Consider the following 17,354-nt stretch of genomic DNA (forward strand, 5'->3'; position numbering starts at 1 on the left):
AGTTAAGTTTTGAGACCATAGTAGAAATGACACAGGTCACTTAAACAAGTATGTATGGTTTTTTTCTCAATTTCTAAAATAAAATGTAAGGAAAAAATAGTTCTCTGATATCCTAAGTTTTAAATCACTATAAAACCTTAAGGCTAAGGACTGGAGGATGATTCAGTAGTTAAGAGTGTGGTGGCAGAGGACCAGAGTTCAATTCCCAGCCACTATGTGGTGGCACAACCATCTGTAACCCAAGTTCTAGGGGATCTGACACCCTCCTTCTAGCTTTAACAGGCAATACATACATGTAGTATCTATCCAAACATGCAGGCAAAATACCCAAACACATAACATAAAAATAACAAATCAAAAAAATTAAGCTGGTATAAACTAAGAATCTGAGCAAAAATATATATATACTTCTTTAATTAAGATATTTTCATATAAGACATAAAGAAGTTCAGAAATTGTAACTGTCCCTAGTTTGATCTGTCTTGACAGGTTTCTGCTTGGCTGACAGCACATCGAAGCCTCAGCTGACGACAACCGCTCCAGATGACCAGTCATGAACTTGCTGAAGCTGATACGGACCAAGCCAACAGATAGAAATGCTGTCTTTTCAGCTAGTCAATGAACCAGATGCTTCTAAGTCACCTCATCGCCCTTGCCTAACATTCCGCGACCTTGAGAACAACTTCCTAATACCAGAAGGAAATAATTATAGAAGTGAATAAGCCATCCTTGTGCTCCCTGAAATGTTATATCAAAAGGGAATTTCTTGTCATAAGAAACATGAAATAAAATACCAGCTGGTCTTCATTCTCATTCCCAAGATAAAGACTCTGTTAGCCATCATAGGAATTTGGCCCTTCTGCTTCTGCTAATCGCTGTTGGTTCTTGCTTCATTGATGCCTTAACTGAATGATAATTCCTGTCTGAAATTTAGCTGATGACGCTAAAATCCCAATATCAGCCCCTGGAACAAATGCATCTCAAGGATCTGAGATGATGCACTCACTACTCAAGGGGGGAATAAAAGGATCAAGCAGACGCCATAACAGACTGCCCAGTCTTCTCTCAGAGATCCGGCCTCAATTTCAGTTTCCTGAGGCTGAACAAGCAGTTTCTTAGGAGAAGCCATGAATAAAGGACAATAAATCTCCAATGCCCCAACAGCAAGGAGATCAAGGAAGAGGCCATGCCTGAACTAGCCTCCCTGGCAACTCAAGGACTGGGCCTGGACTTGTCCAGGTCTGCACAAAAAAATGGAAAATTGTAGCCCTGAGCAGCCCCTGACTAGCCCCAGCCAATTAGAATGTGCTAAAATGACTGCCACTTCCTTAAGTCAATCATATCAAAAATGACCTTTCTAAGACACTCCTCTCAGTAAGGCTTAAAAGAAGCCCCCACCTCCTTCTCAGGGTCATAGCCATCTTGCCTTTGTGTACAACAATCAGCCCCAGCATGTTGGAATTATAATAAAAGACTCTTTGCTTCTGCATTAGATCTGGTCTCTTGGTGGTCTTTGGGGGTCCTGGCAAAATTACTTTGCATAGGTGTACAAATATTATAAACAGAAATAACAAATATACTTTGAATTGTATCAGCATACAGGAATCTATATCAATGTAAATTGTCCATAAATAATAGTTTGAAAGAAAATTTAAAGCAAATAAATGATATTTTTTTAAAGTTTCAAATTCACTGTTTAGTATGTCTTTTATTCCAAATCATATCTCAGTCCTTGTGTAGAAATGTCTTTTCTGGATTATTGTACTCTTTGGAGATAAAGTTATTACATGTAGAAACCACAGAACTAACTAATTACGCCATCAGTCAGAAGTAATCTCACCTGAAGACTGGGCTCCTTGCTGGGATCTTACATCAGAAAAACTCATATTAAGATAAAACTCAACCGGGCGCTGGAGAGATGGCTCAATGGTTAAGAGCATTGCCTGTTCTTCCAATGGTCCTGAGTTCAATTCCCAGCAACCACATGGTGGCTCACAACCATCTATAATGAGGTCTGGTGCCCTCTTCTGGCCTTCAGGCATACACAAAGACAGAATATTGTATACATAATAAATAAATAAATATATTTTTTTAAAAAAGATAAAACTCAACCAACCAAGGCCTTTCCCATCCACAAAATTCATTAGCAACAAGGGCCTCCTCAATGAGCAAGGGTCAGAATTCAGGCTGCAAAAGTCTACAGGCTGAAAGGAGGAAATGCCCAGTTACTTCTGGCCCTGGAGAGCAGCCGCAAGACTGCAAGCAGTCCAGATTTTGTAAGTTGTAGAGAGGGAGAGAAAACCACCCCGAGTGCCAGTGTCTCAACAGCTGATTCCAAACGCATTCATGGAATGGGACATGATGCTGATCACCAGGCATAAGTTATAAAAACCTGTGCCATGTCTGCTGCCAACAGGCAGCTCATACATGTTTCTGCATTTTAAGAAAGGACTGGCATCAGAGAATTGTTTAATAGAAGATCACCTATTCTGTTCCATGTGGAGAGGCTTGGGCTGCTACACAGAATACAGAATACAAAATAATAAACAATAAATAGCACACTTCTGTTGTATTATCGCACACCGGGTCACTATTCCAATAACCATGGGCTTAGTTTACTTTCATATTGCTTGAGTTATGGAAACAGTTCAGGTGAGCTCTTGAAAACTTTCTGTAATACATATGAAGATGATTCAGAACAAGCTGAATTCATACCGTGTGTTAACTCTCTTACAGGTTTCTGTCATATCTGTTGGAATTCAGTCCTTGAATGAAGCTGTTTTAGGGGACTTCTGAGAGCTTGTGCGAAAATACCAAGTAAACGAGAGTCCTGTAACCTCTGTTCCTCCAGAACATGGATATGCTCTGGAAACATGCTTCTGTGCCCCTCCCAGGTGTAGTAAATAGGACTGGGTGTTTGCTTTAGATCAAATGCTGTGTTTTCTCTTGTCATCCAAAAATGTTTTCAAGCATGGTTGTTCTCGTGACTGTACACAGCCCAAACTCTCCTGAACCTTTCTCACTTGACCTTGCTTAGCCCTCACAATACCTCCAGACACTAGCTGCCCAACACTCTGAGTAAAGCTGGCTGTTGGTGGACCTTAGTAAAGGTGGACCTTAGTAAAGGTGGACCTTAGTCCACCTCATTGTTAGGCTGTACTCCCTACTGTTCCAGGTTTAAAACATCGACTACATCAATAAGAACACAACTACCTGGTCTCTGCAGACACATCTCTTTTGTTTGTTTGTTTTGGCTTTGTTTTTCTCAAGATAGAGTTTCTCTGTGCAGCCCTGGTTGTCCTGGAACTCAGTCTGTAGAACAATCTGAGTCAGAGATCTGCCTGCCTCTGCCTCTGGAGTGCTGGGTTTAAAGGTGTGTGCCACCACAACCAGGCTCAGACACCTCTATAAATAATTAACTGAAACAAGCTAGTAACATAATTTCCAAGGGAGTCTTTGGTGTGAATGAGCAGTTTTGCTAGAAGACCCTAGTACTTGTTTCCTGAAGGTTTTATGATCACTTTCCCACCTTTCCCTCTGCTCTCCCTCTCTCTTCCTTCCCTTTAGTGGATGGTGATGGCTGGCGGGGTGGGGGAGAAGAGCAGACCTGAAGCCCCAGTCATGCTAATCATATACTCTACCACTGAACTACAACTTTAACCTCTATAGTTTTTATTATTAAAATATTTTAGAACTTTTATTGACTTCTTTTTTATGTATATAGGTGTTTTTCTGCAATGCACCACAGACATGTCTGGTATCCTTAGAAGCCAGATGAGTCTGTCAGATTCCCTAGCACTAGAGTTACAGTCATATAGGTAGAGGGGATCAAACCCAGGTCCTCTAAAAGAGTAACCAATGCTCAAGCTGCTGGGCCACCTCTTTTGCTCATTTTTATAAGCCTCAGACCACATTGACTGGGCCCTCTCCCATTAATCACTAATTAAGAAAATGTACTACAGCCCGCTCTTATGGAGGAATTTTTTCAATTTATGTCCCTTCTTTCCAGATGTCTCTAGCTTGTATCAAGTTGACATAAAACTAGCCAGCACAACATGTGAAAAAAGAAGGTAATTTCTAAGGGTTTCTTTCTGTCTATCTTGGTCTTGACTTAACAGAAGCATGGACTTACTCGAATTATGAAGGCACAATGCCATGTGGAGACACAGTGCAAACTGGTTCAATTGTACTGAAATTAGTTTAATGAAAGCAAGATGGTTAACAGGGTTAACTTAAGCCTGATTCTTTTTCTTTTCTGATCCATCCAACAGATAAAGCTTCTTATACACATTGCAATCCTCTTGGGAGATCCAGCACCTATTTTTACTTAAGTAGAATCTCAACCCTTCTGCTGCATTCTAGACATTTGTCAGTTCACTCTGTCATGTTAAATAAAGAATTCTTTCCACCTCCTAAGCATTGCACACCCTGCTTGTCCCTTAAACAAACACCACTGAGCTTCAACACCCTTGCTGCTATTTCTAAGCACAGTGCTGTTCTCTCTCTGTCACTCCCCCTGTCCCTCATAGCAATGTGGACCCAATGCCCCTCCCTCCACGGGACCATTTAAAATCCCTAACTGACAATCCTGATTTGTTCCCCAGTGGCGTCCACAGCACTGTGTATTCATTACAGACCACTCATGGGTGCTCAGGGTCTGTCAACACACACATCAAGCCGTATTTCTTTTTTTGTTTGTTTCTTCTGAAAAATGAACTTGGGTAACCTGATAACTATCTGAATTAGCTTATAAACTATGTAGTTACAGTTAACAATATTCATAATTTTACTGGGTTAAAAATAAAAGTACTATTTAAAATGCCTCCAGAGGCCTCATTGCATCAAATCTTAAGAATTCCATAATGGAGCCCCAAACCCAATTAGACCATGCAATAAATAGTGACCTGAGTGTTAATAATGAGAAAAAAATCTATCATGGTAGGATTCTGTTTTATTTTAAATCCTTATTTATGTGGTGTAGTTATGTAACTATATAGAAAACAGTTGGCCTCAGAGTCAGCTCCTCCTTCCTTAGCCTCTAGGTGCTGGGACTACACGTGAGCACCACCACTCCTCATGTCTTGTTGATCATTGTGTGCTTAACACTGTGTGTCTCAGACATCTTGTTCCAGTGGCGCATGTTCTGCGATGTGAAGCCGGATGGCGGCAGTGTGCAGAAAGCTCGAGCTACATCGCGCCTCGGTGCCTGTCACCCTTGCCCACTTCTCGTTTGGGTTTTCATGAATCAACAGCAAACTCACAGATTGCCATCAACAAACAAGTTCTCTAAAAGATTTCCTAAAGCGCTGGAGATATGGTTCAGTCACTGAACGCTTGCCCCAATACCGGAGAATGCAGAGGGGGATGGGACATGTCCAAATAAAAGTTCCTCTTAGTGTTGTTTCTAAGAGTGTAAGACTGAAAATAACCACAATATTCAATAGAAAAGAAAATGATAGATTTGTGGACTATGAAATCACAGAATCACTGCTTGTGTTGCAGGTAATGCTTTTAGCATGGGAACGTTAAGCGGAAAGCACCGATCACAGGTGGGTGAGGTGATGCACGTCACAAGTCAACCAGCTGGAAGATGAAGCGGGAAGGCTGGGAGCTCACAGTCCACCGCAGCCACTCAGAGAGTTTAAGGCCAGTCTGGGCTGCAGTAGGCACTGTCTCAAAACAGATACAAGAACCAACAACAACAAATCCCAAAATAGTACAGACTGAAAATTAAAATGGTTAGCTTCACAGTTAAGAATTATGCACACAAGAGAAACACCCAGTAAATTGTAACTACTTCAGTATTAATAAGAGGTTGTTTCTGAGCACTTCCCAATTCTAAAAGAAGTGTTTGTGTTTTTGTTTTTTAACTATGAGACCATTATGTTCAAGTGAAATAACCCAAGTTTCTGGTAAGAAAAATAAAACTGTAAAGAACAGATAACTCATGGTGTGGTAGCGATCAGATTTATACTCATTTGGTATTCACAAACATAGAAAAGGGTTTATATTATTTCTACCAAAAATACATATAAGATATCATTGTTTCTTAATTTACACAGTAATATGAGAAGATAAAGCAGACTTAAAATTTACCTTAGTTCTTCATCACCAAAAGAATCTTAAATAATTCTTACTTTTTCATGTCTCCTGGCCCTTATCCATATGTGGACACTCCAGACAGTGCTGTGACTCTAACTGATGTTTGCAAAATTCCATTTCATGTATTCAGCTATAAAAAGTTCTACTTAAACTGATGTGGGATTTCCCTCTGTATGCTTGAATACCATTAATGAATAAAGAAACTGCTTTGGACCTATAGCAGCGCAGAGAAGACAGAAATGAATGCTGGGAGAAAGAAGGGAGGAGTCAGGGAGCTGCCACTGGAGATAGACGAGCTGAAACTTTGCTGGTAAGCCACAATGTCGTGGTGATACACAGATTAATAGAAATGGGTTAAATTCATATGTAAGAGTTAGCCAATAAGTAGGTAGAGCTAATGAGCCAAGCAGTGATTTAAATAATGCTGTTTCTGTGTGATTATTTCGGATCTAAGCTAGTGGGGCAGCTGGGAACCAACAAGCGGCTGCCTCCCTCCTTGGAACAATTTGCTGTGCCCACATGATGGACTAAATCCATGTAAAACCTATGAAAGCTTAAAAAGGGATTCTAGATACAGAAAAACAAAGTTTAGCCTCATTTATGTTTCAGAGGTTTTTCTGATTCAGCCATAACAGAAAACAAAAGGCCATGCGGTTTTAAAACGCAGCTTTCTGGGCCATGCTGCTAGCACGAATTCCAGCTATGGAGCATTTGGATGACATTTGTAGGCCCGGGTATTTGTGGACCCACTCGGGATCAGGAGGAAAGTAGCTGAGACCATGCCCACAGCTTAGTGCTCCCTGCCTGGGCAGGCAGCAAGATCAGGTCTACTAGGCTTGCATAGGCAAGAGAGCATGGCAGATTGCTGTCACCATATACAGAGATATTTCCAGGCTACACAGTGCACTGCATGGTGGATTTAGTTTTTACTCAGAAAAAAAAGGGGGGGTTATATGCATGGTTGGTGTAGGAGGGTCTTCTTTCTATGTGTTGCTTTCACTGGTTGAATGAAGAAAACTGCCTTGGCCTTTTGATAGGGCAAAACTTATGTGGGAAAAGGAGAACTGAATTCTGGGAGGAAGAAAGCAGGGTCAGAGAGAGCCGCTATGGAGCCAGCAGCCAGATCAGACATTGCTGAATCTCTCTGGGTAAGCCACAGTCTTGTGGTAATGTACAGATTAGAAATGGTTTGAATCAAGATGTGAGAGTTAGCCAATAAGAGGCTAGAACTAATGGGCCAGGCAGTGTTTAAATGAATACAATTTGTATGTTGTTATTTCAGGGTATAAGCTAACCAGGTGGCTGGGAGCCAGGCGGCGGGAAGCAGCCTGCTGCTCCTTTTACAACAGAGTGGTGCTCCAATATGGTAACTAACTCCATGTTAAATCTGAGAGGTCTTCATGACAATGAGACACATCTGTTCCTGGCAATACAAGCTATTTCAAGAGGAAGATGGACATAGAAGAGGCTCCTTATGTAGTTGGTTAGGAATTTGGGCAAGAAACTGTTCTTGCCTGGATTGCTTGACTGGACATACAGGGCCCACAGAAAAATGACTGCTAAACTTGCCTAAAGGTGAGATGATCCTTCGGGGTTCCTGCTTCATAAAAGACTCTACTAGACATTCTACAGGATACAAAAAAATGTGACTGGCAAAACTGCCAATATAGGTGGAACTGTCTTTGAGTTTTTCTGCTTTATGAAAAAGTCTGCTGGATACTATGGGTCTGTAGGCTGAAGATGGATGCCCTAATGGTACAGAAGAACTTTGGGTGACTGTCTAGGCAGCGAGATGTCTCTGTCATTTCTAGAGTTTTGGAAGTTGCTTACAATGCACTTCCTGTTTACTTAGGTAATATTATATACTTCTGGAGTCTTTGATGGAGTTGAAGAATTTATAGTTTTCCTTAGTTATGATAAAAAATAAAGTAGATATAAATATTGTAACTGTAATTCTTGCCTGATAGCTGTTTTGTTATATGTAATTTTACTATGTTGAAGATAAAGCCTTTTTTTTCCATTTAAACAGAAAAGGGGAGGTGATGTGGGATTTACCTCTGTATACTTGAATAATGAATAAATAAACTGATTTGGACCTCTAGCAGGGCAGAACTTAGGTAGGTGGGGAAGATGGAACTGAATTCTGGGAGAAAGAAAGGTGGAGTCAGGGGACGCCATGGAGCTGCCACCACCAGAGATAGACATGCTGAAACTTTGCTGGTAGGTCATGACCTCGTGGTGACACACAGATTAATAGAAATGGGTTAAACTTGTATGTAAGAGTTTGCCTATAAGAAGCTAGAGCTAATGATCCAAGCAGTGATTTAAATAATACAGTTTCTGTGTGATTATTTTGGGTTTAAGCTAGCTGGGCAGCTGGGAAACAACAAGCAGCTGCCTCCCTCCTTGCAACATTAAACCAATGTACGGAGAAGTAGCCCACTATAAAATAGGTATGGTCTTCATTTTCTAGGTCCGAAGACTTCTCTGGAGAGGACCAACAGGAAGCACATTTCACAGACCCATGGTGGCCAGTGCCCACACTGAACGTTCAATGACGTGTTTCTGTCCCTTGTGGATTAATAAGGTGTGCGTTTCTATCTATGTGCACTCTCATCAATGCGATGGTCCTCATCTTGGATCACCTCCGACAATGCTGTTACACACATGGGTAAACACACATAACATACGGCCTTCTGCAATCCCCAAGGGACTAACTCATTACTAAGCTTTAGTCACATGACTCTGGATAGATTACAACCACATATATATATATATATCCACCACACTTTTTTTCTCTTTTTGTTTCTTAATTGTCTTTTGAGATAATCTTGCACAGCCTCGACTTGTCTCAAAGTAACTACATGTTTGAGGATGGTCTTAATCTCCTAATCCTCCTGTCTCTACCTCCCAAGTGTTGGAATTACAGGTACACTACCATGCTTGGCTTGAACAAATGTCCTTTTCTGGTGAGGGAGATGCTGGGGCTGGAACCCCATGCCTTTAGCATGTACTCTAATATTGAGCTATACACCAAGTCTTTGAACAGACTAAATAAGATAGGGACATTGGGCTCACGACAGTAAGCTAAACAACACACACTGTGTTGTTCCCACAGACCAAGTCTTTAGATGCAGAATTTCATTACATTATCATATCTGGTTAGGCTCAGATTTTTCTTTGAAAGTAAAAATGATAACTCAGAAACTCATTTTTTAAAAAAATTTTGTGAAGATTTATTTATTATATTTTAGATGTACAAGTGTTCTGCCTGCATGCATGTATGTGCACCATGTATGTTCCTGGTGCCTGCAGAGGTCAGAAGAAGGCACTGGATCTCCTGAAACTGGAATAACTGTCAGTTAGGAGCCACCATGTTCATGCTGAAAACAAAACACAGGTCTTCTGCAAGAGGAATGGGTGCTTTTAACCACTGAGGCATTCTCCAGACCCTGGAAGTTAATTTTCTGAGGCTGTTTATGTGTATGCTGAGATGTGTACTGGATTGGGGGTGAGGACGGAAAATCTATTCACGGGAAGAAGAGAATACAGTTGATGTGCAATAGGTGTCCAACATGAGTACATATGTAAACACACACACAGTACAATAGCATGCATGATTACAAAGTGTCCCTGAGAAAGCTGACCTTAGAGAAACTGAAGGAACTTTACACCCTCTTCACATGACCCCAGAGATCTTCAGTCCACACCCAGTGGCCTCTGAACACTCTAGCAGGATGACGGCAGCACCGACATAGCAGGAGAGAAGAACTTCCCACAGAAAAAAGGTATAAGGTAATGCAATGTATGCGATCCTGATGAGGGCAGACAGAAGGTTAGTCATTCTGGGGTGGGGTGAGGGGCTTACTGTCATTCACTGAAAAGCCCACTCAGGTCAGTGAGAGAAGGAGGGGAGATGAACTCCATTCCATGTCTCTGTTTCCCAGAAAGGGGAGAGTGGAAATGAGTGTGTACATTTTAAAATGATTGCTCAACGTGTTTTAAAATGACATGATTTCTCATTATGTACTCAAGGTTACAGGTCCCTGCACTCTCCTCACCCCCTGGTAAAAATTACTTTTAGGCATGGCCACTTTGGCTTACATGATGAACAGGTCTTTAATATCCTACCTTCCTAAAGACTCAGAGAATCCAAACCCTGTGTTATTGCTGCATCACAAAACTTGAAATTTCCAACAAAGGAAGTACTCATGTTGGGTTGAGGATGACAATAAAAACCAAATAAAACAATAATCGATGACAACAGCAAAAACCCCATCACCACCATGCTCATGTACCCCTGGGATAGGGAATTTTTCCAACATTCAAATTCAAATTGTTGAGTTATCAAAGAGTGATTAAAGAAATGCTAGCTATTTTAATCTTTTCGCACCAAGAAAGGAAATAGCAAGTCCTATGAAAGATGACACAGGGCTAAGGAGAGAGGCTCTGTACACAAGCAAAGGGAAAATAAGGGACAAGCATTTCAGAGGAACGGGAAGTCTTGGGAGGCAAGGTGCCTTGGGAAGACACAGTCTTGGACTTTCATTGTTGTGTCCAGCTCCAGCTTTACCTGACAAGACAATGGTTCTCATTGGGACATGCTGGCTCTCTAGCAAGTATTACCTAAGAGAGCTGTGTGGAAAAGACAGCATGCAAGAGAACTCAGACAAAGATCTAGGAGAAACCAGGACCAATGGATCATTTTGTCTATAAAAGTCAGATTCCCAATGGAGAAAATAAGAGAATAAAACTTTTTACAAGAAAGAATGAAAGGAAGCGAAAGCCTGGGAGGACAAGTTCACTGAAGATTGGAAATGAGCTCCAACACAACCTTGGACACTGCCTTAGTCAGTGTTCTAGTTCTGGGAAGAGACACCATGACCACAGCATTTCTAATAAAGGAAAACAGTTAGGGAGGCTTGCTGACAGTTTTAAAGGTTGAGTTTACTGTCATCATTGCAGGGAGTACGGTGGCCCACAGGCAGACACGGTGCTACAGGAGTTGAGAGTTCTACATCCAGACCCACGAGCAGACATGATGCTACAGGAGCTGAGATTTCTATATCCAGACCCACAGGAAGCAGGAAGAGAAGGAAACTGGTCCTGGCTTGGGCCTTTGAAACCATCCCCAGTGACACACCTCCTCCAGCAAGGCCACAATTACCCAAACAAAGCCACACCTCCTAATCCCTTTCAAGCAGTGCCACTCCCTGATGACTAAGCATTCAGGTATATGAGCCTGAAGGGGTTATTATTCAGACACCAAACAGGAGAAAAAGCTGTTGAGAAATTGATAGTCTATGGTAATTAAGTAGCTGGTTATAATAGCCTCTTCTAGAGAAATGCAAAAAAGAAAATTCAACTTGTGCTTCCTTTTAGTTAAACTTGAGTTTGGAGTTAAATAACCTCTTCTAGCTTTCCTACCTATAAAACAGAAATGACGCCAGTTGCTTCACAATGCTGTTGCACATCTTAGCAGAGTGTGCACACACATGCACAGACAGTATATTTAACACAGCATCAGACTTAATGTGGTTTTTAGATGGTAATTATTGTTTTGTATAAAACAAGCACTCCTTTTTGTTCTATAGTTTAACCTAGAAGTGTGTTGTTAAATATTTTCCTAACACACTGTCAAGATTTTCTCTTGTGTGGGATTCTGTATCAAAGCTTACCGTATTAAGTCCCAAATTACTTTACTAAACTCATTCCAGAGTAGTAAAGAACTTTCACCTTTCAGGTGGTGTCCAGGTGGCAAGACCTGGTGCAGACAGTTTCACTCACATATAACCCTATCAAGCATGATTTTCTGCAATTAATGTTTCATTAAGGGGTGTCGGGGCTAATCTTGGTTATCAACTTGACATACTTGGAAAGTAGGATCCTCACAATTGGGGAATTGCCTCCATCAGATTGGCCTGTGACATGCCTGGACAGCACCTGTGCTATGTAAGAAAACAGGTTGAGCGTGAGCCAGGTGGAGCAAGTCCATCCGCTGTGCTCCCCTGTGCTCTCCATTTCAGTTCCTACAACCAGGTTGTCACCTTGAGTTCCTACCTGGCTGTCCCTGGTGATAGACTATAAGGTGTAAGCCAAAATAAATTCTTAAACCCTTTCCTCCCCAAGTTACTTCAGTCACGGCGTTGATCAAAGTAAGAGAAGCAAACTCAGACAATGGTACTAACGCAGCACTAAAGACTCTCCAGAGAGGCTAGGAAAGCTTCTCAGAAACTGCCAAGCAGATGCATAAAGACATAAATCCCAGAGCCTGTCAAAAATGGACTTAGTGATTAGAATCCACAGGGCCAAACATGGTGATACACACTTTTAATCCCATTACTCTGGAGGCAGAGGCAGTCAGATCACTGTGAGTTCAAGGCCATCTTGTCTACACAGTGAGTTCTGGGTCAGTCAGGAATACACAGTGAGACCTTCTTTCAAATAGAAAAAAATCTATCATTGACAGCCAGTTTTCACAACAAAGAATGTCATGAACTTCCCTTCAGCCAGCAAAGCCGCTAATCACTCTTCTCAACATCGTTACAAAACATAGTGACAATGTGTAACACCATATTAAAAAACAATTCCATCTCCTTTTGTTGCCTAGCATGATTCCTTTCTTGGCCTAAGCAAACAGACTGTGTTCCCATTTGTGTGGCAAGTCGCCACTGTCCCTAGGTTAAGCCACACTGGATGCAAAGCCCAGAAGCTATGAGCCCAGCATGAAGGCTGTACAGGCTGTGCAGGCTTCCCCCAGAAGCGCCTGTGATATCGCTGGAGGCCACGACAGGTTCAGTCAAGCCACTCTGCCAGTACCTTGCATTGTGCCACTGACAACAATAAGAAGCTATTCCCAAACCGCCTCCTTCTTGTAATTTAGTCTCATTATTTTTCCTATCATGTAGGGCAATTGTCTTACCGCAGATGTTAGCCGAGCAAGAATTTCATCACTGCTTTCTTCTGAGTCTTCCACTTTCTGATGAGACCTTTGAAAAACAAACAACAAATTAATCCATAGGGCTGGCTGCTCAAACTTATCTACCAAATTATGGGAAATAAAGGGCAAAAATAATTGACATTGTCATTACGTCATGAGTGAAAGTATGTAAATAACACTGTGTTGACAGAGCCAAGGATACACAGTCCTGTACCAACCAATTGCTCTTTAGAATCAATTATCCAGTTCCTCTTCATACCGCACTAGCTGAGCTCGGGGTGCTGCTCCCCAGACAGCACCATAGGATAACCATAACATACGTGATTACAGATACAGTCATGAACAAAAGTAGATGTGAACATAAGGTGGGTAAGTGCTGAGTTTCCCTGGAATCTAAATCAAACTGTGAAGCTATGAAATGTGAATTTTCCAGTACATTTGAGTTTCATACCAAGCAAATTAACTATGAAATAGTGCATTTAAGGCTTAATCCTATGGTGAAAATTAGAAAATGAAACAAAAAATACAGAAGTACTTTGCTTTCAGAAAAATCACAGCCCAGGTGAAAAGAAAAAAAAGTTATGCAAATATCAAGTAATTAATGAGACACAGCAGTACAAGATTATTTAGTTTAGGAAAAAAATCATCTTTATTATTTACACAAATGTGTCTCTGTTATGCCCACATTATGAGTCCCTCAAAGACCACCAGGAATCCAAATTTGTATGCAAAAACAAAGAGCCTTTATTGCAAGCCTAAACTTGGGCTCTCCGTCGTCCCGACACAGCAGCTGGATCAGGGAGAGCACTGAGCTCAGCTATGGCAGGGTTTGGAGGAGTAAAGGATGCAGGGATAGGGAATTCAGGATTCAGATGGGGCTTGAACTCCTGATTGGGCAGGAGTGAGGCAACAGAAGTCTTGTCAAACAGGGATTGGGACTGGCGTTGCTATAAGGAAATTGATAACCTATATACAAGTTAGGTAAGCTATTCCTAATCTTTGGGAGCATCTAGTACTTGCCTGTCTCCATTCTTATTGGTCCTCTGAAGGGTACAGTGTGTGGCTTTTCCTGGCCATTGTAATGGTGAGGCCTAGTCTCAGTATTGCTAGTTTGCAGCCTGTCATGGCTGCATTGATGTTAAGATATGCCTCTTCATTTCTACTTAAAAAAAATCTTATAAATTATACTTCTTCCTGGTTTGGTCAAAGGAAACAATGAATTAATACCAAGTGAATACATAAAACTGTATCTTAGAACTATTTCCATAAGCAACCCCTTCCGGCACTCTCTGTGATGGGAGATTCATGGTAATTGACCTGCTGAGCTAAGTATCAGAAATGCAGGGCAGTGATTGATCCGCTCTCAGGAGCTGGGGAGCCAGCTGGAGAACCCTAAGAACAGGAGGTCCAGGAGGCCCCATTCCAGTTCTCCACAGAAGGGAGCAGCGAATTTGTAAGAAGGGTCAATCCAGTTGATCAATTCTGGCATTTGGTTTCTTGATCCTGGTAAATGTTATTAGACCGCTTTTCAGAAACAAAGTCATGATCCTAAAATCTCAGGAAGGAATACAAGCCCCTGCCTTTCTAAGAGCAGGGAGATGCAGGTATGAAGTCCAGCCCGGCTGGCCCATGCCCTAACTGCCACTGTTTGAACAGCTAGCTAAAGATCTGCAGAGGAAACTGGGCATCTTTACCTTTGCATGCCTTCAAAGTCACCTGTGAGTATTTCAAACAACAATCCTTATTATTAAAATTCTCATTTCCTTGGAAAGGAGGCGATGCTGGATGAGAAGATGTGAAACTACAGAACTCTAGCCACTGAGCCTGATTTATATGATTTGGCTTGGCGACCGAACAGAGCTGACAGGGAGTTAAGGACCAAGTATACCAGCCAGCACAGCACTGAATGAGGTGCTGCATCTGCCCACCATCTGCGGTACAAGTGGCTTTTCAGGCCTGTCGGACCCAAACTGATAAAAGACTACACATCCAAGCTTCTCTTGCATCCAGGACAAGCAGTTCAGGGAAAAGGGGGACTAGGGTGGAAAAGTTATTTCCGCCTCGATAAGGGGCCATATCACATATTCTGTAGGTACTTTGTCCCTCTGCACAAATAAGTTCCTCCTCACGGTGAATACATATAGTCCCCAAAAGGTCAGACCGTGCTTCCTCTACCCCCACTCTCTCTCCACCTTCTGTCTCTCTACAGCTTGCCTTAAATAATTTAACAAAAACACCACCCGAAAGTTGAGTTAGCGGGCATGAGATAGTGTGCGCTAACACAGACTCAGCTGTGAATCTGTCTTCAAAAGGCTGCTGAGAGGAGCTGCAATTCCAAGGAAGCTCATGTGTCTACGACTCGGGATGGTTCTTTCACGAGCAGTCGGTGTGCTATCGCTGCCTTCCTGAAACATAATTCCATCCCTGCTCAGAGGCAGAGCTGTCTTCATCATACTCCCAGCACAAGCAGTCCTTGGCAGAAACATTGCTGAAGATAATACATGAGACTGTGATGCTCTCTCTGGGAGTTGGCCGTAACCTGCAGCTTCCTGTTACCTCCTCAGTCACCGTAATCTTAGCAGATTCACACATAGAACCCTTAGACCTCTCTCTAGTTTCTGAATCCTGCTGACCATGCCTGGTTTCTCCACCTGCCTTCCACGTGGCTTCATCCACACACACATGGGAATCATAGCCCCCATGAATTAAATTAAGCTACATTGCTTCTCTCCTTCTCCCTCATGGTGTCCTGATACCCCACGGCCAGTCACCAATCATATCCTTCCACGTTCCTTTCTCCAGGTCTGCTTTCTGTGGCCCAGGCCTTCCAGTCCTCTCAGACTGTAACCATCTTTTAACCCACTTGATTAGCTCTGGTCTCTCTTGTTCTGTTCAATCTTCCACAGCCACCCAGACTCCCTTTCTAAACCCCAGATCTGGAAGCGCTGTTCCTAGGTGTCACCCAGTGTAGCCTTGTTGCCTACTGAGAATAGTGAAGTTCAGAAATACCTTTCCTTCCCTGCTCACGGGGTCCCCAACTCCCCATGTTGAAAGCTTTGTACATCTCATGGAGACTAAGGGAGCTCAGGGAAGCAGGGTTGCTGACCACCGGCAAACAGTGGGGGGCTGGAGTTAGAGACACAGTAGGGGACAGCGGCCCTCCTTCTGTTCTCACCTCCCCACTTGGTCCCTAACTCCCTGCCCAGCTCTTTAGGAAAATGTCAGAAGAATCACACTGCAAACAAGCTTCCACAAAATGTGAGTAAATTCTTATTTTACATATACAAACACGTAACAGTGCAGCGTAGGAAAGACCAAGTTTTCCCCGCCAGATTAAGTAGAAAATAAATCAGACAAGGCAGCAAGCATATGTACGGTCGGCATATTTTCCATTATCACTGGGACATACTATACTGCTAAGTGAACAAGAGAGGGAGAAAGAAGGGAAGCGAGAGAAGCTGTGTGGTTTGGCAGTCAGAGGCTGGAAACAGAGACCCTGGCTGGAATGCACCTGTAAGGGACAGGGAGGTGGCTCTGGGAAGAGAGGTTTTGCTGCATACTTGTGGCTGATTGTAGGAAGCTCTGGACCAGTTAGGAATTCTGGGGCTGATGCCCAAGGACTCTGCTTTTCAATGAAAGCCAGACCCAGTAGTTTTCCAAAAGAATGCACTGGGCCCTGGTGCAAGACTGGTCTTTAAAAGCCTGTGAAACCTAGTATCTCAGAGTTCTATTGTGTGGATATGGGGATGGCAAAGTCTATGTTCCTTGGCCCTGGACCCTCTAGCCATTAAGCTGGAAACATATCACATCATATATCATGTCGTATCATATTCTACCAAAAGTACCCGCAGTCCCGGTGGGGGCGAGGGTGGGAAGAAAGAAAGACAGAAAGAAAGAAAACCACAGAAAGTTTTGGCCTCTTCCCACAGTGCTCCCAGTCTTAACTGGTGGCAATGGCAACACTGTGCCCCAGTTAGACATCATCCTTGACCCTGCCCATTTCCCTACTTCTGTTTCCCCACGCACACTGAGGCACACTGTGCCAGCGATATCCACCCTGCAATACCTCTGGTCCTTCCTTCAGGGCGTTCTTCCCACTTATCACCATGTTTAACTTATCACCATGTTTATCACTGCAGCTGTAGTCCCAGCCCTGACCCCAGAATGGCCCCGTCTTCTACCCAGACCTAGAGCCAGGGAACCTCAGCTGAGGGATTTTCACAGGTCAAACCAACCATGTCAAGCCTCACTATCTCTTTTCGGGGCATAAAAACCATTTCACAGAGAGCAGGATATTTGTGTCCTCAAACCA

General features: G+C 42.6%; 1 protein-coding gene across 1 annotated transcript in view; it reads right to left on the minus strand.

Annotated features, from left to right (window-relative positions):
• Positions 1-17,354, minus strand: part of Rapgef5 (Rap guanine nucleotide exchange factor 5) — a 219,137-nt gene that overhangs the window by 151,714 nt on the left and 50,069 nt on the right. The window contains exon 6 of the mRNA XM_085698050.2: positions 13,025-13,091. Within this exon, the coding sequence (XP_085554176.2) occupies positions 13,025-13,091 (67 nt within the window). The remainder of the gene's footprint in view (positions 1-13,024; positions 13,092-17,354) is intronic.

The sequence above is a fragment of the Myodes glareolus genome, chromosome 11, assembly GCF_982192425.1.
Source record: "Myodes glareolus chromosome 11, mMyoGla1.1, whole genome shotgun sequence".
NCBI lineage: Eukaryota > Metazoa > Chordata > Mammalia > Rodentia > Cricetidae > Myodes > Myodes glareolus.